The 27,822-nt window shown below is 45.5% G+C and overlaps 1 protein-coding gene and 1 long non-coding RNA gene across 4 annotated transcripts in view; one reads left to right on the top strand and one right to left on the bottom strand.

Annotated features, from left to right (window-relative positions):
- LOC129630084 (uncharacterized) overlaps positions 1-10,680 on the top strand; it is a 32,700-nt gene extending 22,020 nt beyond the window's left edge. The window contains exons 3-4 of the long non-coding RNA XR_008703507.1: positions 6,541-6,779; positions 10,552-10,680. This is a non-coding gene — a long non-coding RNA (uncharacterized LOC129630084). The remainder of the gene's footprint in view (positions 1-6,540; positions 6,780-10,551) is intronic.
- Positions 10,421-27,822, bottom strand: part of ACAD10 (acyl-CoA dehydrogenase family member 10) — a 52,526-nt gene continuing 35,124 nt past the window's right edge. For all 3 annotated transcript variants that reach the window (XM_055550368.1, XM_055550369.1, XM_055550370.1), the window contains exons 13-21: positions 23,556-23,944; positions 19,832-19,972; positions 19,208-19,345; positions 19,036-19,126; positions 17,954-18,112; positions 16,765-16,937; positions 14,688-14,831; positions 13,597-13,674; positions 10,421-12,997 (exon numbers count right to left, since the gene is read on the bottom strand). In XM_055550368.1, coding sequence (XP_055406343.1) covers positions 12,857-12,997; positions 13,597-13,674; positions 14,688-14,831; positions 16,765-16,937; positions 17,954-18,112; positions 19,036-19,126; positions 19,208-19,345; positions 19,832-19,972; positions 23,556-23,944 — 1,454 coding nt within the window. In that variant the 3' untranslated portion in view covers positions 10,421-12,856. The remainder of the gene's footprint in view (positions 12,998-13,596; positions 13,675-14,687; positions 14,832-16,764; positions 16,938-17,953; positions 18,113-19,035; positions 19,127-19,207; positions 19,346-19,831; positions 19,973-23,555; positions 23,945-27,822) is intronic.

Here is a 27,822-nt window from a genome sequence, read left to right as displayed (position 1 = left end):
CAATGCCTAAAATCTTGCCTTGGCTGTGGTGGATATTCAGTAACTGTGTGTTGGAATAGTGTTGGATCAACACATTATTTGGGCTTCCCCAGTGGCTCAGCAGTAGAGAATCTGCCTGCAATGCAGGAAACGTGGGAGATTTGAGTTTGTTTCCTGGGTTGGGATGATCCCCTAGAGGAGGAAATGACAACCCACTCCAGTATTCTTGCCTGGAGAATCCTATGGACAGGGGAGCCTGATGTATTATAGTCCAGTTCAGTTCAGTTCAGTCGCTCAGTCGTGTCTGACTCTTTGCGACCCCATGAACTGTAGCATGCCAGACTTCCCTGTCCATCACCAACTCCCAGAGCTTACTCAAACTCATGTTCATCGAGTCAATGATGCCATCCAACCATCTCATTCTCTGTCATCCCCTTCTCCTCCTGCTGTCAATCTTTCCCAGCATCAGGGTCTTTTCCAATGAGTCAGTTCTTCACATCAGGTGGCCAAAGTATTGGAGTTTCAGCTTCAACATCAGTCCTTCCAATGAATATTCAGGGTTGATTTCCTTTAGGATGGACTGGTTGGATCTCCTTGCAGTCCAAGGGACTCTCAAGAGTCTTCTCCAACACCACAGTTCAAAAGCATCAATCCTTCTGTGTTCAACTTTCTTTATGGTCCAACTCTCACATCCATACATGACTACTGGAAAAACCATAGCTTTGACTAGATGGACCTTTGTTGGCAAAGTAATGTCTCTGCTTTTTAATATGCTAAGTTGGTCATAACTTTTCTTCCAAGGAGCAAGCGTCTTTTAATTTCATGGCTGCAGTTACCATCTGCAGTGATTTTGGAGCCCCCAAAAATAAAGTCTGTCACTGTTTGCATTGTTTCCCCATCTATTTCCCATGAAGTGATGGAACTGAAGCCATGATCTTAGTTTTTTGAACACTGAGTTTTAAGCCAGCTTTTTCACTCTTCTCTTTCACTTTTATCAAGAGGCTCTTTAGTTCCTCTTCGCTTTCTGCCATAAGGGTGGTGTCATCTGCATATCTGAGGTTATTGATATTTCTCCCAGCAATCTTGATTCCAGCTTGTGCTTCATCTAGCCTGGCATTTCTCATGATGTACTCTGCATATAAGTTAAATAAGCAGGGTGACAATATTCAGCCTTGACGTACTCCTTTCCTGACTTCGAACCAGTCTGTTTTTCCATGTCCAGTTCTAACTGTTGTCTCCTGACCTGCATACAGATTTCTCAAGAGGCAGGTTAGGTGGTCTGATATTCCCGTCTCTTTCAGAATTTTCCACAGTTTGTTGTGATCCACACAATCAAATGCTTTGGTGTAGTCAATAAAGCAAATGTTTTTTTTTTTCGAACTCAAATGCTTTTTTGATGATCCAATGGATGTTGGCAATTTGATCTCTGGTTCCTCTCATGCCATTACATTCCCATGCCATTATAGTCTATGGGGTGGTAAAGAGTTGGACATGACTGAGTGCACATATACACACCACATTATTTGAAATTGTTGCCTTTTTGTATTTTTGCTCTTCCTTAGTATGTTAAGTGTATTAATGATTATGATCATTTTGACTTTACAAAGCACCTTCTCTTCCCCTTAGGAGCTGTGAGGTGACAGGTATTTTGATTCTTTTTGATTTGGAATAATTATTTTGACATTTAAATGAGCCTCTGTCTGAATGTGCCCAAATTTTCATTTCTATCTTTTTAAACTTTCCTGCTCCTCAGAATTTTCAGGCTTATAAGACTGCAGGTAATTAATAATCTCCATCACTGCATCCCAGACAGACATGGGAGTTTCCAGAAAGGAAGCAGAAACAAGTTTAAATAGAATAATGCTTAGCAGTGAGATAACATGTTATACCTGAAAGCCTTTGCAGACATTACCTAATCGATTTTCCAACACATTGGAGAAGTAGGAAATGGGTTTTTATTATATTTTAATGCTGAGAAAGTGAGATATGCCTTTAATCTCTTAACTCTTCCTGAGAAGTGGACATTCACAACTTTCTTTGTTTAAAATCATAAAGACTTTTTTTTGCAGCCAGGTTTACATGATAGATTTCTGTCTTTTTAAGCTTAATCTTTTAAGAAACTCATCCCTTGACCTTCCATTTTTCTGAGAAGGAGGCAGCTGAGTCAACTTCAAAGCTTATTGATTTCATTTTCACAAAGCCAACACACTAGGCAGTTTCCAGAAGCAGTAAGCTCCTTTTGCTCCTTCACCATCCTTGGAGAACCAAGAGAATAGAGCAGATGCCAACTCAGAACACAAAGTAACATCTAATTCCCCCTGAAGGATGGTCTGGTGGTAGGTAGAGTTAGTTTGTCCCATGTGTTTGAAGGCCAGATTGCTTACGTGAATTGCTTATGTTCACCCAGTTAGGAAAGGAGTCTAGTCATAGGTGATCCCTTTCCCAGTATTTTTTGGTTCTTAACCTTTTTTCCTTCAAGACATATGTTTACTTTGCCCAGAGGTCTAGCTCTAATATCTTTTCTCTTCTAGTCAAGAAAATATAGTGAGTAAATATTTTTAATTTTGTTACTACTTAAATTTTTTGAAGAAATGAAATACTTACTTCATTACTTTATTAGTAATAACAAATGATTTGCAACATATCTCACAACTAATTATGACCAAATGGTATGTTTATAGTTAAAACTTTACATAAGATTTTTTAAATTAACTTTTTCAAAATAGTAAGTAGACATGGTTATCTTTTTCAGTATATTTTATTTCTTCAACAAAAACAAACAAACCTAACAGTCTTCCTCTCACTTGCTTACATCAGGTATAGTTCTTTTTATTTTTTCACTGTTGATTTTCTTTAAGTCATTTTTGTCTATTGTGAGCCAAGCCCTTTCTGAATCCTAGAGAAGTGGCAAGAGGTGAGCCACCCTTACCTTGAATAGCCTACAATCAAGCACAAATGATTGTTTTGAGGAAATAACTTGTACTGGGAAAATCACTTAACCTCTCCAAAGTTCAGTTTCCTCATCTAAATAGTGGATTAATAATACCTGCTTAAAAGGTATCATTATGAGAACTTAAGGAAATAATTCACATGATAGCACTTAATACTGGCACAAGGTAGGCACTCAGAGACTATTTATTCAGTTTACTTCTGGAGAACCATGCAAGACACTATCATTAGATTATTAAATTATAATATGAAGTCTATTTTAAAAATATGAATTGAAAGACATAAGCAAGAACTGAGAGCTAGAATTTATTAGGAAAGGATCTGTGGAGGATATGAGGTTTGAAGAGGCTCAGAGCTTAAATGATGAAGCTGTAGGTATTATCAGGGTAAGGAATGGATTGGCTCTGATTTGGAGAAAGAGTTTGGACTCCCCTACTTAAGTTTCATCAGCTTTTTATGCCAACATTGTATCTGCATTGATTCCCAAGTGACTTCACAGAAAATAATTCTGTATTCTGTGGTAAAACCCTGAGCTAATCCTTGTTAGTATTACTGCTCTTTTCATGGCAACCATCAGATGATGTATAATCTTAGTGAGGCAAGATGTGAGAAGTATTTTCATCAACAAATGCCCAAATTTACTGGTGGAATGTCCCATGGGAGATAACCTTATCACTTAGCTGCTGTCCCCAAAATCTAAACCCTGCTCTTCTACATTTCTGTGTTTGAACATTTAGGAGATATTTTTAAGAAAAAAAAATCTTGCCATGGATTTTCTCCCATAATGGAATATCATTACGCTTGAATTCTGTTTGAATAGTTTTTGAAAAATGGACATAAGTGATAAGATAAATCTGAGAGGTGGGAAAGGCTTTATATTTCATTAATAAATATATCTGTGACTATTGATAAAGTTTTGTAACTACTGGTAATAGGTATGAAGGTAAAATTGACTTGATCATCTTTTGTTGATTTTACTGAGAGATTTAAAACTAAAATTCTTAATATTTAAATATAAAAATTTCTTGCTGAAAAGTGAACTCACTCTGTAATATGGGGGGTTTTATAGAATTTATTTTGTTTTCTGTGACATTTAATGAATATGTTATAGAGGATTTGTAAATGGACTTGATGTGGGTAGAAGGGGAAAAAGAAGTCTGGGATAATTCCTTCGTGTAGGGCTAAAACTCCTAAGAATGGAGTTGCCGTTTCCTAAAGGGAAGAGGCCAGAGAAACATGTTTGGGTGGAGGTCCTAGAACCAAGAGTTCCACTTTTGTACGTGTTGAATTTGAGATGCACATCAGCTATCCACCTGGACTTTTTGAGTAGGCAGTTGGAGGAGCCAGAAGTCAGAGCTGGGGATAAATTACAAAAGCAGTCTGAAAGCATTCAGGAAGAAGTGCCCACTGGAGACCTGGTTGTTGCTGGTAAACCTACCCAAGGTAGTTATGAGGAGGAGTCTTTTCCCATGGGTGTGGTTGTAGAGTGGCATTTTCATTGGCTTTTGGATCAGACCTGTATTTGAATACTAGCTCTATCATTTACTAATTAAGTGACCTCAACCATGTGAGTTAATCTCATTTAGCTTCACTTTCTTCACCTATAAAACAGGTTAACAGGACATATCCCATAGCATTGTTAAGATAAAATGAAATAACGTATGTTTCTTAGAACAGTGGTTGGATGTGGTAAGTGCTTTAAAAATATTCATTATCTTCTTTTTCTTCAGATTTAGTTTGTTGCATTCAATCCAAACTAACAAAGCATGAGATTCTCTTCCAAAATAAAATAAACCTGAATTTAAAGTCTACTCTCACATATACTTTTGGGGGTGCCTACTTAATGATAAGCTCCAAAAAGGATTTGATTCAAATCTATTTCCTATCAATCAATAATGACCTTATAAAATAAAGGATTTTTGTGCAGATCCTCTGCAACTTGGCCTCATTAGGGTTGTCATTCTCTCCATCAATCTCTGTGCCAAATTTTCTTGGCTCTTTAAGACCAACCTGCCTTCTTTTACATTTAATCTTTTGGGCTTTCTCTGCCAATGACTTGAACATCAGATCTTCAATCCAGTTATCTTTGAGGTTATTAGAGCTATGATAGTGATGGAGACAGCAAATCAGCAGAACAGTTAGCACATACAGTACTTAACTGTGCACCAGATGCTCTTCTCAGTACTTTATATAGATTAGTTTATTTCACCTGCACAACAGGCTTTTGAGGTAGCTACCACTTTATCTTCCTTTACAAGTGAGGCAACTAAGGCACAAAGAGTTGTGTAGTTTTGCCTCAGGTTGCACAATGCAATAACTGGGAGAGAAGAAAGACTGTGCTCTTTTCAGAGGTTGAGTTTGGAAGACAGTTTTCCCACAAGAACAGAGTCTTTTTCATCTCTGTATCCTCAATTAAAAGTATAGAAAGCAAAAAAAAATTTTTTTAAAAAGGAAGGGGGAGACCAAGTTAATCAAAGGCTCTGATTGTGAATACAGTATACTGGCAACATCTGGGGCCTGTTTTATTTTATGAGTCCTCACAGGACATTTCAAAATAAAAATTTAAAAATCTATTCTGACTTCTTCTGAAATATTTTTTATTCAACTAGCAGTAGGGATCTGACATTGAATAATGACCCTCCTCCAGAAACAAAAGCAGATTAACATTTGTCCTTTTTTTTTTCAATTAAAAGCCTGTGCTGCCAGATTTGCTGGTCTTTGATGCTGAAGGATTACTGTTTGTGAGGTGATTAAAAGATGATAATAAAACTAGTATTGTGCTCTAATTTTAAAGTTAGTTCAAATAAAATTAGACATGACCCCTAAGGGCAGTTTTTCACAGATCCATATAAACAGGCATTCCCTTCCATGAATAATAAACACTGTTAGTAGCATCAGACTTTCCTCATTCCAGGGGATGAGTTTTTAGCATATCTGAAAGTCATCCACTCTGTGGCTTTTTGTCTAAAAGAAGAAAAATCGTATTAAAATGGAAAGAAACTGAAAATGGGAGCCAGGCACCAACCAGCTGTGTGATCTGACAGGACCTTACTGTCACTCATTCAAATCATATTATAGCCTATACGAGGTCATGCTTGGGTTCCCACTGGTGTGCACAGTTGTGTGTACCAGTTTAGCACACATGTTGGGTCATAGGTTCTTTTATTCTGGTTTGTTTGTCTGTGGTGCTCACCATACCCCACTAGCAGTTTTCTCAGCATGGCCCCCTAGTTTTAGGGGCCCTTCTTCCCCAGGCCCATCCAACTATCTCTGCTTAAGGAAATCTTTCCTACCAAGATTCAACCCAAACCCCATCTTCTGGGGAAGTCTTCAATAATCACACCTAGCTTCTCTTAGCTGCTTTCACCAATTTTCAGTTCAAGGTCAACCATATACTGCAGCTCAAGATTAACTGCATGTGCTGAAACCCTAATATAGTTGTGACTCCATGTGGCTCAGTCTCTCCAAGACATTAAGTACAATTTAACTTTCAACCTAGATTTCTCCCTGACAATATGTGTTGACTCTTTCTTCTACTTTACTTTCAATATGTTTTCTTGCTCTTCTGTAAGTCTTTGGTCTAATTTTTTTTTTTTTAATCTTTTTCTCTAGCTACAACTTTCTCTGTTATTCTCCATTGCCTCTTGTCTGTGTGGACTTACTGCCAGGAATGAAACTGACAAAAGCAAAGTATCCTTAGAGGGAAGAGGAATGAAGCAGGGAGAGGATCTAAGCAAGCAAAATGTAACATCTTTTGAGGATGCTACAGAGGGAAGAGACGTGAACACTTTGACATGAATAAATATTATCCTCCCACCATGCCGAGATCATTGGGAGAAGCTCCGAATTGGGTAAGAAACAGTCATTCACTTCCTCTAAGAAGTTACACAAAGTCTTAGCTTTGAAATATTCCAAAGCATTTTATTGTTAGGGCCCAACAGTGTTTTCAGGTTCCACCTGTTCTCTAAAAACAGTGGTAACTGAGATGTCCTTCAGGGTCATTGAATGGTGAGATTTTAGATATTTGGTTGTTTAGTCCCAATGCTGGGATACTGACACTATCAAATGGAGGGAGTTTTCTGTTTTGCAAACTGTGTATGGGGGAGGGGGAGTAATTCAGAGCAATAGTTAAACAAGAAGACATTCTCTCTCAGGAGCAAAAGGAAAAAAAGTGGTCCAGCCTGTGCATAGGCTGCCCTCTCTATGTTCGTATGTGCACACATGCACACACACTCTGATGACAGGCCATCAGCACTCCATGCCCTGCCTTCAGCCCTAATGCAGATGTTCCCACAGGGGCTGCCCCCTAGGCAATAAGGAGGTACCCCCAAGATTCCCCAGCTTTGGAAACAGACTCACATATTTTATTCATGGCAGTACATGCTCTCCTTGGCTGCCTGGGGCTGCTTTTTCTTCTTCCTCCTCCCCCAGGTGAGGCAGCCAGCACCTCTCAGGAAGCCTCTCAGAGATGGTAAAAATCCATGCCTCTGAGTGGAAAGAGCTCTGCGGTCTTGTGATTTAGGTTTGAATTCACTGACTAGCTGTGTGATCTTCAGTTCAGTTCAGTCGCTCAGTTGTGTCTGACTCTTTGCGACCCCATGAATCGCAGCACGCCAGGCCTCCCTGTCCATCACCAATTCCTGAAGTTCACTCAGACTCAGGCAAGTCATTAAACCTCTTTGAACCTCAGTCTCCTCACCTCTAAAATGGGCAGAAAAAATTATTTGCCAGTTGTTAACATGTGCAGTTCTTGGCACCTGCTACTGCTGCTAAGTCGCTTCAGTCGTGTCCGACTCTGTGCGACCCCATAGACGGCAGCCCACCAGGCTCCCCCGTCCCTGGGATTCTTCAGGCAGGAACACTGGAGTGGGTTACCATTTCCTTCTCCAATGCATGAAAGTGAAAAGTGAAAGTGAAGTCGCTCAGTCGTGTCCGACTCTTAGCGACCCCATGGGCTGCAGCCTACCAGGCTCCTCCGTCCATGGGATTTTCCAGGCAAGAGTACTGGAGTGGGGTGCCATTGCCTTCTACCTGGTAGGTACTAAAAGTGCTGTGCTAAGTTGTGTCAGTTGTGTCCGACTTCATGACTCTATGGACTGTAGCCCACCAGACTCCTCTGCCCATGGGATTTCCCAGGCAAGAATACTAGAATGGGTTGCCATGCCCTCCTCCAGGGGATTTTCCCAACCCAGGGATTGAACTCCCGTCTCTTGCGTTTCCTGCTTTGGGAGGCAGGTTTTTTTACCACTAGCATTAGCCCATACCTAGTAGCTATTACTGTATCCACGTGATGAAGTGAGGGGAGTCTAGCCATTCTCCTCACTCTGCTTCTCCAGATGGGGTCCCCAAACAAACAGCAGTAACTGTTAGCACATTAGGAAGACAGGTCTGCTGAGTCACACTTGGCACTAAACCAGATCCCCAGGTTCACTCCTCTGCACATTAGCCTGTGGGAGAGCTACAGCCATGGCTGGTCCAGCTGTGCTTAGTCTTGTGGGACCCCCACAGGCCTGTATCTCAAGTTGAGCATAGCCTCCTCTTTAGCCCCCTCCAGAATCCAGCCACATGACACACTGGTATGTACTACAGGCTTCATATTTAATCTTCATGAGTCAGCTCATTTTACCTTCAAACAGTCCTAGGAAGGAATGCTGTTCTCTCCCATTTTCCAAATGGGAAAACCAACTCTATAAGATGAAAATATCTTCTCTATCATCACCCAGCTCATCTGTCACAGAGGCAGGGTTGAAACCCAGGGTCATTTGAATCCAGAAGCATAACTGACAAAGAACCTCTCCCTGACTAGCCTCTTGCTAGGCTTCTCTAAGCACTCTTGCTGACTGGGCCTCATGCTCAGCCTACAAAAACTACAGACTTTCAGTATGAATGCCACCACATCCGAAGACCTGAACAGACACTAATACAGTTTCTAGCAGCTCAAGGCCACATCCCTAGGATGGCTGGAGCCTGGCGAACGTGCCTGCCTGAGGAAACTCAAGGCTGCCAGAAGTTACTGCCAGTTTATTCCAGCCAGTGCTTCAAGATAGGACCCTGCCTTCCTGTCTCTGTGGGAGGCTAGGAGCCTAGCTTCTTTAAGCCCCAGTTAGCAAACCCAGATAAATTTCATGTGGACTGGTGCCCTCCACCTTCCCACTTTCTGTTGATTTAGTAGGAATTTCCCTGTGTAATCCCTGCCATTGCCCCTCCCTGCTTTCATTCTCTCCCTAAGATGCCCCCTGTACAAATGGAAGCTGAGGTCAATTCATGCTGGGCCCTCATTCTTACTGCAGTAGAGTATAACTAATTAATATTTGTCCTTAACACTTTAGTGTCTATGTTTTTCTGTGACAGCTGTTTACCACTAGGTTATCTATCTAATACTGATTAAAAATTCCCTGAAATCATTTCTCTATTCAGCCATCTTGATTAAAAGAACTCTGCTCCCAGAGTATTTGTCCAATAGATGGTCACAGGTTTGGACCCCTGGTTGCTGGAGCCTGGGACTCTCCTGTCTTTCTGCTGTGATGCTTACATGCGTTGGCAAGTTCAATGGTAGGGAGAGGGCTGTAGCCTCGTGGCACCATGGAAGGCAGTATAAATACTGACCCAGAGATCCCAGAGATGCTCAACCAAAACTTCAGCTCTGGGCTTGCCCCCCAGTTTCCCTGGGACTACGGAGAGGCCAGCGGCAGCATAGCCCTGGCCTCCCCAAGGCATCCCTGGGGAACTCAGAAGCTCTGGGTTGTTACAGGAGCCCCCTCTTAGATGAACACTGGGGACTCTGGAATGGGGATGCTGGCAGAGAATGCAGGAGCCTATTCTTTCAACATCACTTCCAGTGACATTCTCCTAAAGGGGCCCCAACCTGAGGAGTTCTCTGGAATCCAGTCTCTTTCTTACAGCCTTTCTAGGATTATTCTGGAATTATCTGATAGTATATGAAATCAAGGCTGGGAGGAACACAGGCAGCTGTGGATGCCAGGGCCACACGTAACTGCAGGGAGCATGAGGTGGGGGAGAATGGGAAAAGAGGGCTAGATGCCCCATCACAGCTGGCATTCTAGATGGAACTCTGAGCCCTGCAACTGTCATGGGGCCACTGGGGAGGGCTCAGTCCAATGGGAATCTAGCCTCTGATGCCAAGAGATGAGCAGAGGAATTGTGTGTCCAATTGCTTTGAGACAGAAAGTCGATGTGAAAAAAAATCATTAGCATGTTATGATGACATTTTGTTCCCATACCCAAGACAGGCTAATAAGAAGCTAGACCCGGCCACATAGAGATGGTGGCAAGAGATTAAGTGTGCCACAAATAAAGCTGGTCAGGTACCCTCGTCACCCGCCAAGCTTGTTCATGCCCAAGCATGCATGTACAACCACACACGGACTCCTACTCCAGAGAAGCACAATGCTGTCACAGCACCACGCTAGCACACTTGGCCAATCAGAAATGCCAGCTGTTTGCTGAAGGTAGGGGAAAAAAGAGATGAAGACCAGGTTAAATTTCCTTTATTCTTCAGATTTTTTGCTCATAACTCGTTAAGACCCCTGCCCCTCATCCTCCACCTTTCCTTCTTTTTTTTTTAAATTTTAACTTTTTGGTTTTTTTTTTTTTTTTTTGCAGCCCTCTGCAGCATTAGGGAACTTTGAACCAGCTCTAATCTTCCTTTATTCCTTCTTTATCCTGGTGAACTTCGGAGAGCAGAAGCAGCTTTTAAAAACTCAAATCAAAGTGTCACGCTAAGACCTAAACTTACTGTTTTGTCACATTTAGAATCAACACCAAACTCCCCACCAAAGGCCCCGAGGTCTCACATGGCCCAGCACCTTCTACCTTCTGGTATTCCACACCCAGACACACTGGACTGCCACGCAGGGCTTCTGCATCTGCTGTTCCTTCTTCTGAAGCACCCTTGCCCATTCTTATCATGCAGGTCTTGCTCAAATGCCTCTTCTGGAATAAGTTTTCCCTTCTTGAGCCCCCAGCTCCTACCCCCTAGCAGTGCCTATTAGAGCACCCACATCACCCACCACCATCTCAGATACTCGCCACCGTCCCCTACCTTAGAGAACACCCACCTGGGGCAGTTATAACCACACGCCTTCAGGGCACCAGGGGTCAAGGGGCCAAGGGCCCCCTGGTGTCAGCAACTGGGCCAGTTTGTTTTCCTGCACATTCCCCAAGGCCTAGACTAGTGCCCAACCAAGAGGAAGGGTACAGTTGACAGTGGTGAGTGGAATTATTTCACAGGATGGGAGATCCTGGATAAGGGGCTGCTGGAGGCCGCATCTCTGTGAGTCACATCCTTTAAGCACGCTCACTGTCCCACCCAGGGCTTCCCCTTTCCCCACAGAACCTGAGGGAGATGTGCGGTCGCCCCACAGCTTCCATTTTCATCCCTGCAGCTGCACTAGTTAACAAGCAAGGTTAACTTCAGAGTCCATGAGAGAAACCTGAAGGTCACGTGATACACATGCCAGAGCACTTCCTTTTTCAAACCCCTTCTTACTAAGACTCAAAGCAAGAATTCAGGCTGCTAGAACCCTGCCACAGTTTTCAAAAGGTTGTTTGACAGTGCGGCTGGTGTGATAGCAATTCATTGTGGGGGAGGAGTTGAATTTAACTGTCTTTGTGAACAACAAGCAGTAGAGGAGGGCCTGCCTCCCCAGACCACTGAGGCAAGGACATCTGAGGAGCATTTTCACAAGCCCCCATGACTCCCCAGTACCCTGAAGGCATGCGGTTGTAGCATCAGGTGGGTGTTCTCTCTGGTAAAGCAGTTCCTTGAGAGGGCCAGGTCTGCAAGGCAGCAGACAGTAAAGGGTGATCCCTGCCCATGTGGTCTGACCTGAAACGGGCAGCTGTTGGCCACATTATCCCAGATCATGAGATTAGCAGACCAGGCCCTAAGAGCCAGTGGCTTATCTCCACCCACTGCCTGGGCTCATGGGCACCCATTCCTTGAACTCAGACCTCAAGTGAGCAAGTATGTCCACCTATCTCTGTAGGAAAAGTACTGCTCTCTGGATTGTAATGGCATATTTCCCACCACCTCCTCTCCCCACAAATATTCTGACTACAGAGGCGATGGAGGATGGCCCTCACACACCAGAATGCCATGGTCTTTTGCTGACCTTTAGATGAGTAGCATTGAGGTGGCTGGTTTGGGACCTACTATGGGTCACTGCGTCTTTGCCCTCCGTGCGTACAGGGAGGCTGATGCACTGGGCAGGACCTTGTGTAAACTCAAATATGCAGAGGTAACTGACATTACTGAAACAAGGGTTGAAGTGATAGCCTTCATTCTCCATTCTTTTTATACGATATAGAGCATTCATGATGTCTCTTTAGTATACATTCTTATTCTTTCATGTCTCCAAAGTTTCTTTCTAAATTAACATTTCAGTGTTCTGTGTTTTGGATATTCAAAGAAAATCAGATGGCGGTGGCTTCATGATTTGGGTTTCATTCCTTTTTCCCAGGAGTTCTCCTACCCCAGGTTTGTAGGCTGCAGCCATCAGCTGAGAGAAGGGGTGGGGAGGGCCAGAGCAGCAGGCCCTGGGAGCAACCACAGGCCCAGCAGGTCTCCTAATACTCATGCAGATGCCCACAGCCTTTGCACACCGCAGCCAGAGAGAAGGGGCCCGGCTGCCCATCCAGCTCCTGGCCTGAAGACCAGCTCTTCAGGCTCTGTGCCAAAACCCACTCAGCTCTTGGTTACTCCTCTTCCTCCTTGCCTGAAACAGGCAACTCCAGGCTTCTTACAGAAGTGTGTTCTGTGGGGACCCACCAAGGCCAACTTCACAAGGGTCCCAGGACAGAGCTGCCGGGAGGGGTGCACGGAGCACACACACCAGGCCTTTCAAAGCACATCATTTAAACATTTGGGCACAACAAGCCTAGTGGGGACGATCTGGCTCCTGCGGGTCTAACTGCAGTGCTTCAGCTCCATCTTGGCGACTGCTGCTCGGTGCACCTCATCAGGGCCATCAGCAAAGCGCAGGGCTCGGGCCCCAGCGAAGAACTGAGCCAGTGGGTAGTTGCTGCTCAGCCCTGCTGCTCCAAAGGCCTGGAAGACACAGGGCAGGAGGGGAGGAAGCCCTGGGTGAGCCCTCATCCCTGAGAGCCCCACGAACAAGTGCCTGCTCCTAAGATGTGAGGACAGCTCAGAACAGCCACATTGCAAAGCTGTCTGTCCCCTGACACCTGTGTGACAACAGTATTCTGGAAGACTCCAGGTGGGGCCTCACTAGCCGTCCCAGGGACACCAGGCTCCCCAGGTCTGCTCTGCTAGTTGACTTCTGCTGTCGGGAAGTCCTTCTCTAGGGCCCATGGATTGAGATTTGGGAAGGAGGCATCTTTACATGGTTAGGAGGCTGGGCCTGGTGTAAGAAGGACCTAGGTTCCCCAAAATCTGAGCTCAGCTCCTTGCAAGCTGAGTGACCTTGGACAAATCACTTTGCTGTCCTTCTGTTTCCATGTATTCAAAATGGAAGCAGGAATAGGACCCCTCATAGGGTTGTATCTGGGGAGGAAAAGGACAGTCATTATGGGGGGTGTGCAACAAAGGGCGGCTGTTAGTTTACAGGAGGTTGGGCAGCTGAAGGAGAGGAATTCTGAATCTTGTGAATGATTCAGAAGAACCAGTGATCCATCATCTGTGCTCACCTGAATAGCACGATCAATCACTCGGGAAGCCATGGATGGGGCCACCATTTTAATCATGGCAATATCCAGAGCTGCAGCCTACAAGGAAGAGGAACTATGGTGAGGAGGGCAGACCCTGGGCCGAATGCGTGGAAGACTGATCAGTTTCACAGGGAGGAGTAGAAACAGCAGCTCAGAACAGAGATCTGAGGTCCTACTGGACCACAAGCCTTGCCTGGTGCATGGACCCTGCCCAGCACCAATGGGTGGAGAGGCAGCGGGGGTGACAAGGAAAGTGACTTAGGATGCTGTGTGGTGTGGGAAGCTGCCTTGTCAAGGAAAGACAAGGGGTATCTTCCCAGGGGACAGGCAGCATCACTGCACACACAATGCAGAGTGGGGACTGGCCTGAGCCTCATTTGGGGTCACAACCAGCTCTGTTTCCAAAGGAAAGGTGGCATGAGGCCAGCCAGGACTCTGGGGAATTGAAGTACAAGCATCTTCCCTGAGTTTGGGATTTCAATCAAAGCCTCTGAGAGCCCTCATACCTGGCACTAGATGACCAAGAAACTAGGAACTTGAGCCTGGGTCACCCCCTGCTACCGAGGCCTCTCAGCTAAGGGTTAGAGACCCGGGAGAGAGATGGAGAAGACATCTCTCCCGAGAGATGGATGGAGATGGATTGACATGGCATCATGCCTGGTGTTAGGAGGCACTCAGAAAGAGCCATTTAAGGAATAATGTCATGTTGAAAATAAAGCTTCTCCTCTGGTTAACTCCCTGGCTTAGTCTCAGTTTGCCTGATGCCTGGAAAACCAGGCAGGTCTGTGGCTCAGGCCAGGGCCATATGGCCCTGTCAGGCCTGCTGACAGATGGTCACTGGGTCAGTAAAACAGAAAGGTCAGTCCTCTTTATTGTATCGTTTCCACTTTTGAAAAGCTGCCCAGGTAGTTCCAACAAGAATTGAAGCAAAGTTATTTATGTCAAGGAGCCAAGCGCTTTCTCTGTGGTTTGCTGAGTGGGGAGGGAAGAGTCAACATCTAGATTTCCGGGCTGGCATCCCTCACCGTGTCCTCTGGACCTGTCCTCTGTGAGGTCCCTCAGCCTCCTACCTTATTTCCCGCCACATCCATGACGTGGGCAGCTTTCAGCACCAGCAGCCGGGCCTGCTCGATCTCCACACGGGACAGGGCAATGTCTGCCAGGACCGTGCCCTGCTCTACAAGGGGCTTCCCAAAGGCCACGCGGGACTTCGCCTGTGGACACAGGAGACAGGACAGGAGGCATGGACTGCCCTGCAGAGGAGAGGGTGGAAGAAGCACAGGAGAGGGCGGGGGCGTGGGGGAAGCTAGACAATGTGGAGGCTGAACAAATTATCTCCAGGAACCCCTTTACTCCAGCCATTCTGCCCCATCTGGGCAGGTCTGGCCTCCAAGCAGGACAGAGCTTGATCTGAGTCGCCTGTGGCCCAGGGCTACTCTGGTAACCAGGCAGCGACTGTGGGCGCCTCACACAGGCCAGGAGGGCGCCCTCTGCTGACAGCAGGGCCTGCTTCACGTCCTGAGGAACTCTCGGGAGCAAGTCTGGGTGCCAGAGCCCTCTTGTGGGCAACTGTTATTGCAATGGGGATTCTATAGTCTTTGAAAACTACAATCAATCAGAAGAACTTAAGGGATCTTTTCTCTGCCCCCTTTTTTAACTAAAAAAAGATAATGACACCAATTATATTACTAATGGCAGAAAAGTATACATTTTCAGACCAAAAAAAAAAAAGGCTTTTTTTTTTAACAAAAAAATAGAATCATATCCTTTATAATGCTTTTGTAGCCTGCTTTTTTTTCATTAAGGGTTATTTCTTTACATATATTAAGAAACAGATTTCTACAGCGTTGCTTTGGAATTTCACTGCATGCCCATAACCAGGGTTATTTGACCAAGCTCTACTTGTTAGCCTCACAGGTTGTTTCAAAGTATTATAATCATGGTTGTGGTGAACCTCCTAGTATCAAATCTAATTAATCCTTATGATCAGGTCCTATGAGTGGGATGGCCACATCAATACTTGGCACCTTCTAAGACTGCTTTTGAACTGTGGTGTTGGAGAAGACTCTTGAGAGTCCCTTGGACTGTAAGGAGATCCAACCAGTCCATTCTGAAGGAGATCAACCCTGGGATTTCTTTGGAAGGAATGATGCTAAAACTGAAACTCCAATACTTTGGCCACCTCATGTGAAGAGTTGACTCATTGGAAAAGACTCTGATGCTGGGAGGGATTGGGGGCAGGAGGAGAAGGGGACGACAGAGGATGAGAAGGCTAGATGGCATCACTGACTCGATGGACGTGAGTCTGAGTGAACTCCGGGAGTTGGTGATGGACAGGGAGGCCTGGCGTGCTGCGATTCATGGGGTCGCAAAGAGTCGGATACGACTGAGCGACTGAACTGAACTGAAGACTTCTGGCATGTACACTCAAGCTGCTCTGCAGGATGAGACTAGATACTATACCTGAGCCCTTAAAGAGAGCATTTTCTTTAAAAAACAAAAACAAAAACTAAAAACAAAAACACAAAACAAAGAAATTGGACAGTAAAAGGGTGTGAATCTCAGATTTGCTCAGTGATCTACGCACACATGACCGTCTCTGTTCTTTGGACAGTATCTTGTGAGATATTTTGGGGGCTCAAAGGTTCCTTCAGTTTTCTTTGCAAAATTGGTATCACTGATTCGAATTACCATTGCCAGCAAGAGCTTTCATTTGTGTGAACTTGGAACCTTCGAGGGGTCACAGAAGAATAAAGTTTTAAATGTGCTGGGGGAGGAGGATGGTGCAGGGCTGGATGCTAGAGCCCTGAGTTCTCTCTATTACCTGATTTTTAAAGATGAACTGATAGAAGAAATGGTCATCAGTAGACCATGACCCTGTGGACTTGGAACCTTGCCCTCTGCTGTCACAGAGCCCACAGAGCCAGACGCCTTCTGTCCCCTCGGCAGAGGGAGGAGCATTCTGCTCTGGATTTGAAACTTTAGCAAAGAAAAAGAGCCAGAGCAAACACAAGGACACAGCTTCTTGTAAAGAACATCACCTTGCTTCACCTGCTAAGTCTGCTCTCAGGAAACAGGATTAGAAGTCTGAGAGGAAGACAGATGGGTCGTTCTGGTCCAGAGACAGGCGCAAAGGGAAGTACTTACTCGGGCCTTCATGAGCGCCAGCGCCCTCTCCGAGCAGCCAATCAGCCGCATGCAGTGATGGATCCTGCCGGGACCCAGTCGGCCCTGGGCGATCTCAAAGCCCCGGCCAGGGCCCAGGATGATGTTCTCTTTGGGCACACGGACCTGCTCGAACAGGACTTCACCGTGGCCACCTGAAAGACAGAAAGGGTACTCCGAGTGATCTGCCTACACATTTTCCTTGGATGTGTTTATCTCATCTGCTGGCAATATTCCTGCCCTTTTGTAGGCTTCTAACAGGAACGTGGTTGAACAGTCAGGGAGAACAAAATGGAGCCTATTAAAAATAGAAAATAAGTCCCTAATTTACACGGTAACAAATGAATAGCTTGGCATTCCTTTTCTAAAACATGACTCTAGGGATTTCCTGGTGGTCTAGTGGTTAAGAATCCACGTGCCAAAACAGGGGACATGGGTTCAACCCCTGATCTGGGAAGACCCCAAATGCCTCGAGGCAACTACGTCCATGCACCACAACTACTGAGTCTGCACTCTAGAGCCCAAATCACAGCTACTGAGGCCTGTGCACCTACACTCTATATTCCACCATAGGAGAAGCCACCAAAATGAGAGCCCACACACCATGATGAGGAGCAGCCTCTGCTCACCGCAACTAAAGAAAGCCTGAAGGCAACTATGAAGACCAGATACAACCAAAAATAAAGAAATCTTAAAAAAAAAAAAAAAGTAACTCTAACTTAAACTGGAACTCCCTAGCAGTATTGTGACTCTCCAGTGTATTGACCCTATGGGAACTCTGAAGTCAAAATGTGGACATCATCAACAGAGAGAAAGAGCCCCTGTGAGAGGACCTCCAAGCCGGGAAATTGGCTCTCCACACTGAGGTCTAGAAGATAAGGTCTGGAGGCCACTTCCTGCCTCCATTCTCTGTGGCCTCCTTACCTCCTAGACTCCTGCTTGTCTTCTATGATTAAAAGAGAAAACAACAACAACAACAGATGAATGCTTGTCTGAAACTTGCCGACATAGTTGATACTCATAAATGGAACTGAAATGCAGGAGCACATGGCCTTCCAAATTTCCTCAGACTTATAAAGGTGTTACTTCTGCACTGGAGCAAGGGTTGCCCAAAGCCTTTTCCCCAGACCCAGACCCACACAGAGAAGCGAGCTGTTCCCAAAAGGCCAACCTGGTGCGTCCTCCAGCCCATACACCGTCAGTGGCTGGATGATTTTTATCCCTGGGGTATCCATGGGAACCAAGAGTATGGACTGCTGCTGGTGGCGTGGGGCATGTGGGTCTGTTTTTCCCATAAACACGCAGAGCTGGCAGCGAGGATCCAGGATGCCTGCCAGGAAAGGAGAGAGACAGACCCCCATCATCTGACACCACGGCCATCAGCTCTCCTTAAACACTCAGTCCTGGCCCAGAGACGCTGAAGTCATTGAGCAGATGGGGCCCTTTAAGATGTCATGTGATCAGATGAGGCCATGCAGCCCTTTGACCAGCAATAAGAGCAACTGGTTTCTGTCCCAGTGAGGAAGGAATCCAACATCCTAAGAACAGTTGATTTGTAAAGCACCACATTGGGTTGAAAATATACTTTGGAGACAAGAGTCTGAAAACTGCTACTTTATCAGTGGCAGCCTGTTCTGCTTTGTTCCCACGGGAGGTAGAAACATGCTGGCTTTGGGCACAGGCTTCAGAGTCAGGCCAGCCTTGAACTCTGGGTGGTTCCCTACTTGTCAATAAAGGGGCTAGTACCTTGGGCAGTGACTCAAGTCACTTCTCCATCCTGGTTTCCTTCTCTGTGAAGTGGGGATAATACCACAGACCTTCTGGGGAAGGGTGGAGACTCCGTGAGGGGAGGTCCCCACAGCATGTACCGAGGGCCCTGGAGAGTTAAAGCCTAGTGAACGACAGGATTATCACCAGCCCTTCTGCTGTAGCACAGCTGACCTCACAAGAGGGGGACACCATTGAGGAAGTGACTCTAAAGGGAGACACCCACAGCAGAATGAAGAGTGGGGAGTGGAGGAGAGATTCCTGAAACTGTCACATGGGGGGGGTCACCTGGAGTCCATGTAGAACCTTTGGTTCTCTCAGGGTTTGCTGCCTCTTCTGGGAACAGAGACAGAATCTCCTTTGTGTTAACTGGAAATGAAGCTAGTCCCTCCCACAGTTTCTCAGACAACAGCAGGGCAGAGAAGACGTGCTTATCAGGGAAGACCCACATAAATGTGATTGAAAAATGAATTTCAGGCCAAATACCTGTGATCCACCACTTGTGACCGTTGATGATGTAGAAGCCATCTTCCTCTCGGATGGAAGACTCAATGTTGGTGGCATCTGAGGAGGCGACCTGAGTGAGAGCACATTCTGATTAGAGCTGGCAAGGGTCTGGCCTGATGAGGAGCGCCTGTGGGTGACCCAAGGTAGGCACCTGGGGCTCAGTCATAGCGAAACAGGAACGAGCCTTTCCCTCCAGCAATGGAATCAACCAGCGGGCCTTCTGCTCCTCGGTGCCGTATCGAACCAGAAGCTCCATGTTCCCCGTGTCTGGAGCAGAACAGTTAAAAATCTGGAATGAAGAAAAAGCATAAGAGTGACTTCCACTTCCATATTTAAAATTCAAACATCTCAGAAACATGAACTCTTTCATGTCACAGGTCCTCTGACACCGTCAGGAAAGTCCTTCCTCTCCCCAGGGAAATGCAAAGACCCACAACATTCTGAATACAGTAGCTCAGAGGCCCCTGAAGCTCAACCTCAGAGCTCCTTGGGGAGAGAAAGTAGATTGGAGCTGTTGGATTGAGGCTCCACAGAAGCCAGCCAGGCTGTGCTCAGCCAGGCCCTAACTTCCTGAGAAGACGCCACCCCTGGCTCCTTTCCTGCTCTGGCTCCAGCCACCTGCCTGTAGTGTCTTTACTCATAAGAAGTCTGAGTTTGCATCAGAGCTCCTGAGGCCATTGCTGCTGCAGGGAACCCCATCAGCCCAGGAGAATGGCTGAACTCTCTGGAGGACAAGTATTTTCTCCCATGCTGAGGAAGACGGTAAAGAAAGTACCTCGGGAGCATACAGAGACGTGCCCATGACCTCACACAAATGTGCGTACTCCATGTTGGTCAGCCCTGCTCCGTATTTCTTCTTGGGATCAGTCTCCAGGGGTAGGAAAAGGTTCCAAAGTCCTTCGGCCTTGGCTTTCTCCTGTCATGGCAAAAAGAAATCAGGGATTCACACAGGGTGGCCTTCATTTTATTTTGGCCCATTAAAAATAATAAGTCCTAATCATCAGGCGGGATACAACCCCACAGATCTGTGGGAGGAGAACGGGAGGTGTCTGGGGACAGCCCATTCCTAACAGGGATGGTGCAGTCAGTTCACTTCCCCGTGCCCACATCCCAGATGCCCCTCTAGCCCACTTCCATCACTGCTAGCATCACCACTGTCACCACAACACAGCTAGACCTCACATCATGAACACAAGACAGTGAAGGTCCTTTAGCGAGTCTGCAGGGAACCAGCCCAGAGATCTGGCGGCAGTCTCAGCTGCTTTGAGAATAATATGATGATGCTGGGTGATGAGGTACCTAAGGAGATCCCCTGTCCAGCTTTCTTCATGAGGCACAACTTTGTTCCTGGGGAAGTACCCCTAGGTTTCTGAACATAGCTCCCAACAGGGAAACCAGGGAGTCCAGCCTAGGGATCAGGAACCCAGGCCGTGAGTCAGACTGCCTGATTCAGACCCTGCCCCACCACACCTGTTGGGAGACCGTGGGCAAGATAGTGGAGCTCCCCATGGCAGTTTCCTTATCCCTGACAGGGGACGTCACCAACCACCCTACCAGTCACAGCTACTGAGGGAGACTAGGAATGGAGGTGACTGACTGGAAAAAGGATCCGAATGGGAAGATTATCAGGAATTCAGGTTAGAGAAGGAGGCTCAGAAATGGATGGGAATCCAGGCAGCTTAAAAAATGGCAGCAGGACAAACACTCAGCAGTCCTGCTGTTCAGTGAGTGAGTGCCAGCTGTTTTCTCTATCAAAAACACTCTTCCGGTTCCAGGTAGGGACCGCAGAGCTGCCCCCACGTGCCCAGTTCCTGCCCGGGTGTTGTGGGGTGGGTTGAGCTGGCACCTTGACTACAGCTCTGCCAGACTGTCCAAAGGCAGGGAGGGAGGCACCCAAACGACTAGGGTGCTACTACCCAAAGAAAGGAGAAGAGACACTAGGGAGCCAACCTATGTCCAAAACATGCATCTCACTAGATTGTTGGAAAGATTAATTAGGTAACACAGAGAACACAGAGTGTTGGACTCAGAAGCCGGGGCTACAATAAATATTAGTGATGATGGAAAGTCTTCCCACTGGGAGGGTACCACCTGGCTGGCTCTTCCGTTACATGGGGGCTGCGCTCTAGAACATATACTTCTAGAATCAGCACATACACTCGTTTCATGACTGTTAAGCTAATTAGCTGAGACTGCAGTGACCAAGGAGAGGAAGGACAGATTAACTGGAACAAATGAAGCAGCAAAGGAAAGGAGAATTAGGAAAACAAGCAAGGGAGTTCTGAGAAGAGGAAGATTAAGGAAATGAATAAAATCATCTCCTTGTGGGAGGGGAAAACACATAGATTTGAGCCCAGAAAATCTGCATTGAGTCCAGGTAATACTATTTCTAGTTGTGTCCCTGGACAAATTTGATTTCTTATCTTTAAATTGAGGTTCATAATGCTTACCTCATAGGATTTGTGAAATGTAGTATAAATGCCAAATAGTTCTCACTTATGAGTAGTAATGACACTTGATAAAAGCTGTGAGCCATTCTTTTACCACTCTCCCCAATAATCTTAGTTGTCCTTATGATTCCCATTCAGGTACGACCACAAGTAGAACATTCTCTAGGTTTTTCCTATAAATTCACTTAGAAACTAGAGGTGTTCATGGCAATAATGTCTGCTTTTCCAACACTTCTGTGCACTGGACGGATACATTTAATTAGTGAGGATTAAGTGTGCAGGTCAGCAGGTGGGGTATAGGACATTTCATAAGGTAATGGGAGTATAGAATGGTATGCACCTTACTGATGAAAAGGACCTAAAATGGTCTCATTCAGGAATTCCCTGGCAGTCCAGTGGTTAGGACACAGTGCTTTCACTGGATGGGGGGAGGGCGGGTCAGGGGAGGGTGTCAGGTTCGATCCCTGGTAGGGGAACTAAGATCTCGTGTGCTGTGGGGCCACAAAGCCCAAAGGCTGCAACTAGAGAAGCCAGAGCACTTTGGGGTCTGTGTGCTCTAGAGACCATGGGCCACAACTACTGAGCCTGTGTAAGAGATGCAACAAGAGAAAAAAAAAAGTCAACGCACACCACAACTAGAGAAAGCCTATGCACCACAATGAAGACCCAGCCAGCCACAGTTAAAAAAAAAAAGACACTGTAGAAACAGTAAGTGGACACAGAAGCATTCAACAGCATTTGATGCACCTTGCTTGCACAGGATCCAAACCGCTTCTTATTCTGGGGTGCTCTCTCACTGTAAAAATTTCAGGGGCATCAACATGTGAGCATGGGACCTACACATGACTGGCTGAAAATTCCCACCTCAATCTCAGTGTCCTGGGGAAGCATCCATACACCATACAGTGGAGACCTCCTGGCCATTGCCCTAGCAACAGCTGTGACCACACTCCTGGCAGTCAGCATTCCCTTGCTTCTACTGTCCCTTCCAGCTGGCTCTTCAGCCTCCCTGTCCATACTAGCAGCTAGCTGCTCACTCTGCTGCTTTGGTACCTGGAGTGACCTACACTGAGATCCCCACAGTGTCTCTCAGCTGGGGGCAGGGTAGCCAAATTATGGTGCACCCCCAATGTGGTCCTCTCGGGGATCCATCTCCAGGCACTGACATGGGATACATCATTAAATAACATAAGCCAGTGGGAGATTCAAATAATTGAATAAAACAGTTTCATTACAATAGGATGTGGGAATATATATATATATATATATTTCTATATATATTATAGGAATAATATATATATATTACTATGTACTAGAAGAATGGAACTGGAAGCCTATAAATCAAATTGTTGACAGTCACTCTGAGATTCAGAGGCCAGAGAATTTTATAGAACTCTTTCTATGTCATGAATTCTTTCTAATCTTGCCATGTTTGAACTCTGGTTAATTTGTAACAGGTTTGTTACTATGAAAGTAGAGATAACGCCAATTCATTTTAAAGTAGGTCTGGTTGCGTCACAGGCAGAATATGTGCTCCTGAAGACCTCAGATAACTTAAGAACTAACACAAGCCAAGACCACTCCTGAAAAAGCACAGCAGGTATTTCCATTATGCACTAAACTGATGTCACTGTGTGTCAGGAGCACATAGTTTACAGTTGATGTGGCCCTTCAGGTTTGATGTTACGGATTCTTTAAAGAGCGCGTCATTTAACTGATGCAATTTATATCACTCAGTCTCAAATTTACATGATTCAGACATGTATAAAATGAGTTCATCTGCCTCAGAGTTAGAAGCCAGACTTGGCATTCCTCTGCCTGGGGTGAATATCGGGCCAGGACATGGTCACACAGAAAGAGCAATGAAGTGAAACTGAGTGATCTAGGGCTGGCTCTTTCTAGTGGTGGTGGCAGCAGAGACCATTGAACTCAACTCTTCCGTCTCTTCACAGCCTGAGAAGGAACCCATATGGCCAGCTAAGGTTGGACGAGTTAAGCTAAGATATGGACGAGCTAAGGTTGGGCTGTACTAACGAAAGGCTGCTTTACCTTGAGATCTTCGACCAGCGGGGAGGGGGTCCACCTCTCAGCCGAGACCTGGTGACGCTGTAGCTCCGGCTCAGCGGGGTACACATGTTGTTCCATAAACTCCTTCAGCTGCTGATATAGCTCCCTGACTCGGGGGGGAAGGCCTTCTGGAGAGAAGATCAGAGCTCCCTTTGAGGCATGAGCTGGAGAAGAGTCTGTGGAGGTGACATAACTCCTCGTGCCTGGGGTCCTCAGCAGAGACCATGTGTGGTGGGACCTCATTAATGGTTTGGTGGCCGGCATTTTCTTAAAAATCTGGAACCCCTCTTTGATTGCAAAATCCCATGCCAGGTTAGACATAAATTCTGTCAGCTTCCCAGTTTGTTTTGCAGTTGCCGAGCTTGCTTGCCCTAAGTAGAGGCAAAGAAAACCAGTGAGAACCCCCTAAACAACCCTTAATACTACTAACGTATAACAGTATTGTTGTTCCATCAGCAGCAACTACAATTGCTGAGCCCTTGACATGTACTAGACTTAGTGCTGAGTGACTGATGTTCAACTCACTGAATTCCTGGAGTTGCATGACTGTTTTAATCCCCATTTTACAAAGATCAATAATCAGATTGATTACATTCTTTGCAGCCAAAGATGGAGAAGCTCTATACAGTCAGCAAAAATGAGACCAGGAGCTGACTATGACTCAGATCATGAACTCCTTATTGCCAAATTCAGACTTAAATTGAAGAAAGTAGGGAAAATCACTAGACCATTGCTGCTGCCGCTGCTAAGTCGCTTCAGTCGTGTCCGACTCTGTGCAACCCCATAGATGGCAGCCCACTGGGCTTCCCCGTCCCTGGCATGCTCCAGGCAAGAACACTGGAGTGGGTTGCCATTTCCTTCTCCAATGCATGAAAGAGAAAAGTGAAAGTGAAGTCGCTCAGTCGTATCAGACTCTTCACAATCCCATGGACTGTAGCCCACCAGGCTCCTCCATCCATGGAATTTTCCAGGCAAGAGTACTGGAGTGGGGTGCCATTGCCTTCTCTGACTAGACCATTGAGGTATGACCTAAATCAAATCCCTTACAATTATACAGTGGAAGTGACAACTAGATTTAAGGGACTAGATCGGATAGACACAGTGCCTGATGAACTATGGATGGAGGTTGGTGACATTGTACAGGAGGCAGTGATCAAGACCATCCCTAAGAAAAAAAAATGCAAAAAACCAAACTGGCTGTCTGAGGAGGCATTACAAATAGCTGTGAAAAGAAGAGAAGTGAAAAGCAAAGGAGAAAAGGAAAGATATACCCATTTGAATGCAGAGTTCTAACGAATACCAAGCAGACATAAGTAAACCTTATAGCAAGCAGACACAAGTAAACCTTCCTCAGTGGTCAGTGCAAAGAAATAGAGGAAAACAAAAGAATGGGAAAGACTAGAGATCTCTTCAAGAAAATTAGAGATACTAATGGAACATTTCATGCCAAGATGGGTTCAATAAAGGACAGAAATGGTATGAACCTAACAAAAGCAGAAGATATTAAGAAGAGATGGCAAGAATGCACAAAAAAACTGTACAAAAAAGATCTTCACGACCCAGATAATCGCGATGGTGTGATCACTCACCTAAAGCAAGACATCCTGTAATGTGAAGTCAAATGGGCCTTAGGAAGCATCACTATGAACAAAGCCAGTGAAGGTGAAGGAATTCTAGTTCAGCTATTTCAAATCCTGTGAAAGTGCTGCACTCAATATGCCAGCAAATTTGGAAAACTCAGCAGTGGCCACAGGACTGGAAAAGGTCAGTTTTCATTCCAATCCCAAAGAAAGGCAATGCCAAAGAATGCTCAAACTACCACACAATTGCACTCATCTCACATGCTAGTAAAGTAATGCTCAAAATTCTCCAAGCCAGGCTTCAGCAATACGTGAACCGTGAACTTCCTGATGTTCAAGCTGGTATTAGAAAAGGCAGAGGAACCAGAGATCAAATTGCCAACATCCGTTGGATCATCGAAAAAGCAAGAGAGTTCCAGAAAAACATCTATTTCTGCTTTATTGACTATGCCAAAGCCTTTGACTGTGTGGATCACAGTAAACTGTGGAAAATTCTGAGGGAGATGGGCATACCAGACCACCTGACCGCCTCTTGAGAAATCTGTATGCAGGTCAGGAAGCAACAGTTAGAACTGGACATGGAACAACAGACTGGTTGCAAATAGGAAAAGAGTATGTCAAGGCTGTATATTGTCACCCTGCTTATTTAACTTATATGCAGAGTACATCATGAGAAACGCTGGACTGGAAGAAGCACAAGCTGGAATCAAGATGGCCGGGAGAAATATCAATAACCTCAGATATGCAGATGACACCACCCTTATGGCAGAAAGTGAAGAAGAACTAAAGAGCCTCTTGATGAAGGTAAAAGAGGAGAGTGAAAAAGTTGGCTTAAAGCTCAACATTCAGAAAACGAAGATCATGGCATCTGGTCTCATCATTTCATGGCAAATAGATGGGGAAACAGTGTCAGACTTTATTTTTTGGGGCTCCAAAATCACTGCAGATGGTGACTGCAACCATGAAATTAAAAGATGCTTGCTCCTTGGAAGGAAAGTTATGACCAACCTAGACAGCATATTAAAAAGCAGAGCCATTACTCTGCCAACAAAGGTCTGTCTAGTCAAAGCTATGGTTTTTCCAGTAGTCATGTATGGATGTGAGAGTTGTACTGTGAAGAAAGCTGAGCACCGAAGAATTGATGCTTTTGAACTGTGGTGTTGGAGAAGACTCTTGAGAGTCCCTTGGACTGCAAGGAGATCTAACCAGTCCATCCTAAAGGAGATGAGTCCTGAGTATTCATTGGAAGGACTGATGCTTAAGCTGAAACTCCAATACTCTGGCCACCTCATGCGAAGAGTTGCTGCTGCTGCTGCTAAGTCACTTTAGTCGTGTCCGACTCTGTGTGACCCCATAGACGGCAGCCCACCAGGCTCCCCCGTCCCTGGGATTCTCCAGGCAAGAACACTGGAGTGGGGTGCCATTTCCTTCTCCAATGCATGAAAGTGAAAAGTGAAAGGGAAGTCGCTCAGTTGTGTCCGACTCTTAGCGACCACATGGACTACAGCCTACCAGGCTCCTCCATCTATGGGATTTTCCAGGCAAGAGTACTGGAGTGGGGTGCCATTGCCTTCTCCGTAGGCTAGGCGATTCCTTACAAATTGAAAACCAGATCCATCTGCTACACAGTAGAGGATGCAGCCCACTGGACCTCAGCAAGTCTTTACTTAATCATCTTCTGGGTAATGAGTATGGACCCAGGCACTGGGGGCCAGTTGGAAAGCAGGCAGCCCCTTCCCTGGGTCATGGCCTTACAGACTTTATTTTCCTCTCCTAACTCAGACTGTACATATCTCATTGAAAGGAAAGACAGCCCTCCACCTTGCATTCATTGTTATTCATAATGATTTTCTTTTCTAACAGAGGGTACAAAGAATTTTTACAAATTTTCATCCCCTTAATTGGATATTACTCTCACAGTACTGCTTTGGCTCTTGGGAAGTCATTTGTATGAGCTTGGATTGATTTAAAGTGATCATTTCTGATATATTTTCCTGAATGTAGTCCCAGCAGAAGAGACCACATCCATGGCATCTTCCTAAATTGCAGGCACCAGCACTTATTTTTCTAGAATTTTAGCATCCATCTATAAGAAATCTTTGTTGGCAAAGTATGTCTCTGCTTTTGAATATGCTATCTAGGTTGGTCATAACTTTCCTTCTAAGGAGCAAGCATCTTTTAATTTCATGGCTGAAATCACCATCTGCAGTGATTTTGGAGCCCCAAAATATAAAGTCTGACACTGTTTCCACTGTTTCCCCATCTATTTGCCATGAAGTGATGAGACCAGATGCCATGATCTTCGTTTTCTGAATGTTGAGCTCTAAGCCAACTTTTTCACTCTTCTCTTTCACTTTCATCAAGAGGCTTTTTAGTTCCTCATCACTTTCTGCCATAAGGGTGGTGTCATCTGCATATCTGAGGTTATTGATATTTCTCCCGGCCATCTTGATTCCAGCTTGTGCTTCTTCCAGTCCAGCGTTTCTCATGATGTACTCTGCATATAAGTTAAATAAGCAGGGTGACAATATACAGCCTTGACGTTCTCCTTTTCCTATTTGCAACCAGTCTGTTGTTCCATGTCCAGTTCTAACTGTTGCTTCCTGACCTGCATACAGATTTCTCAAGAGGCAGGTCAGGTGGTCTGGGATTCCCATCTCTTTCAGAAT

The sequence above is a fragment of the Bubalus kerabau genome, chromosome 16 (genome assembly GCF_029407905.1).
Source record: "Bubalus kerabau isolate K-KA32 ecotype Philippines breed swamp buffalo chromosome 16, PCC_UOA_SB_1v2, whole genome shotgun sequence".
Lineage (NCBI taxonomy): Eukaryota > Metazoa > Chordata > Mammalia > Artiodactyla > Bovidae > Bubalus > Bubalus kerabau.
This window is presented reverse-complemented; position numbering and strand designations above follow the sequence as displayed.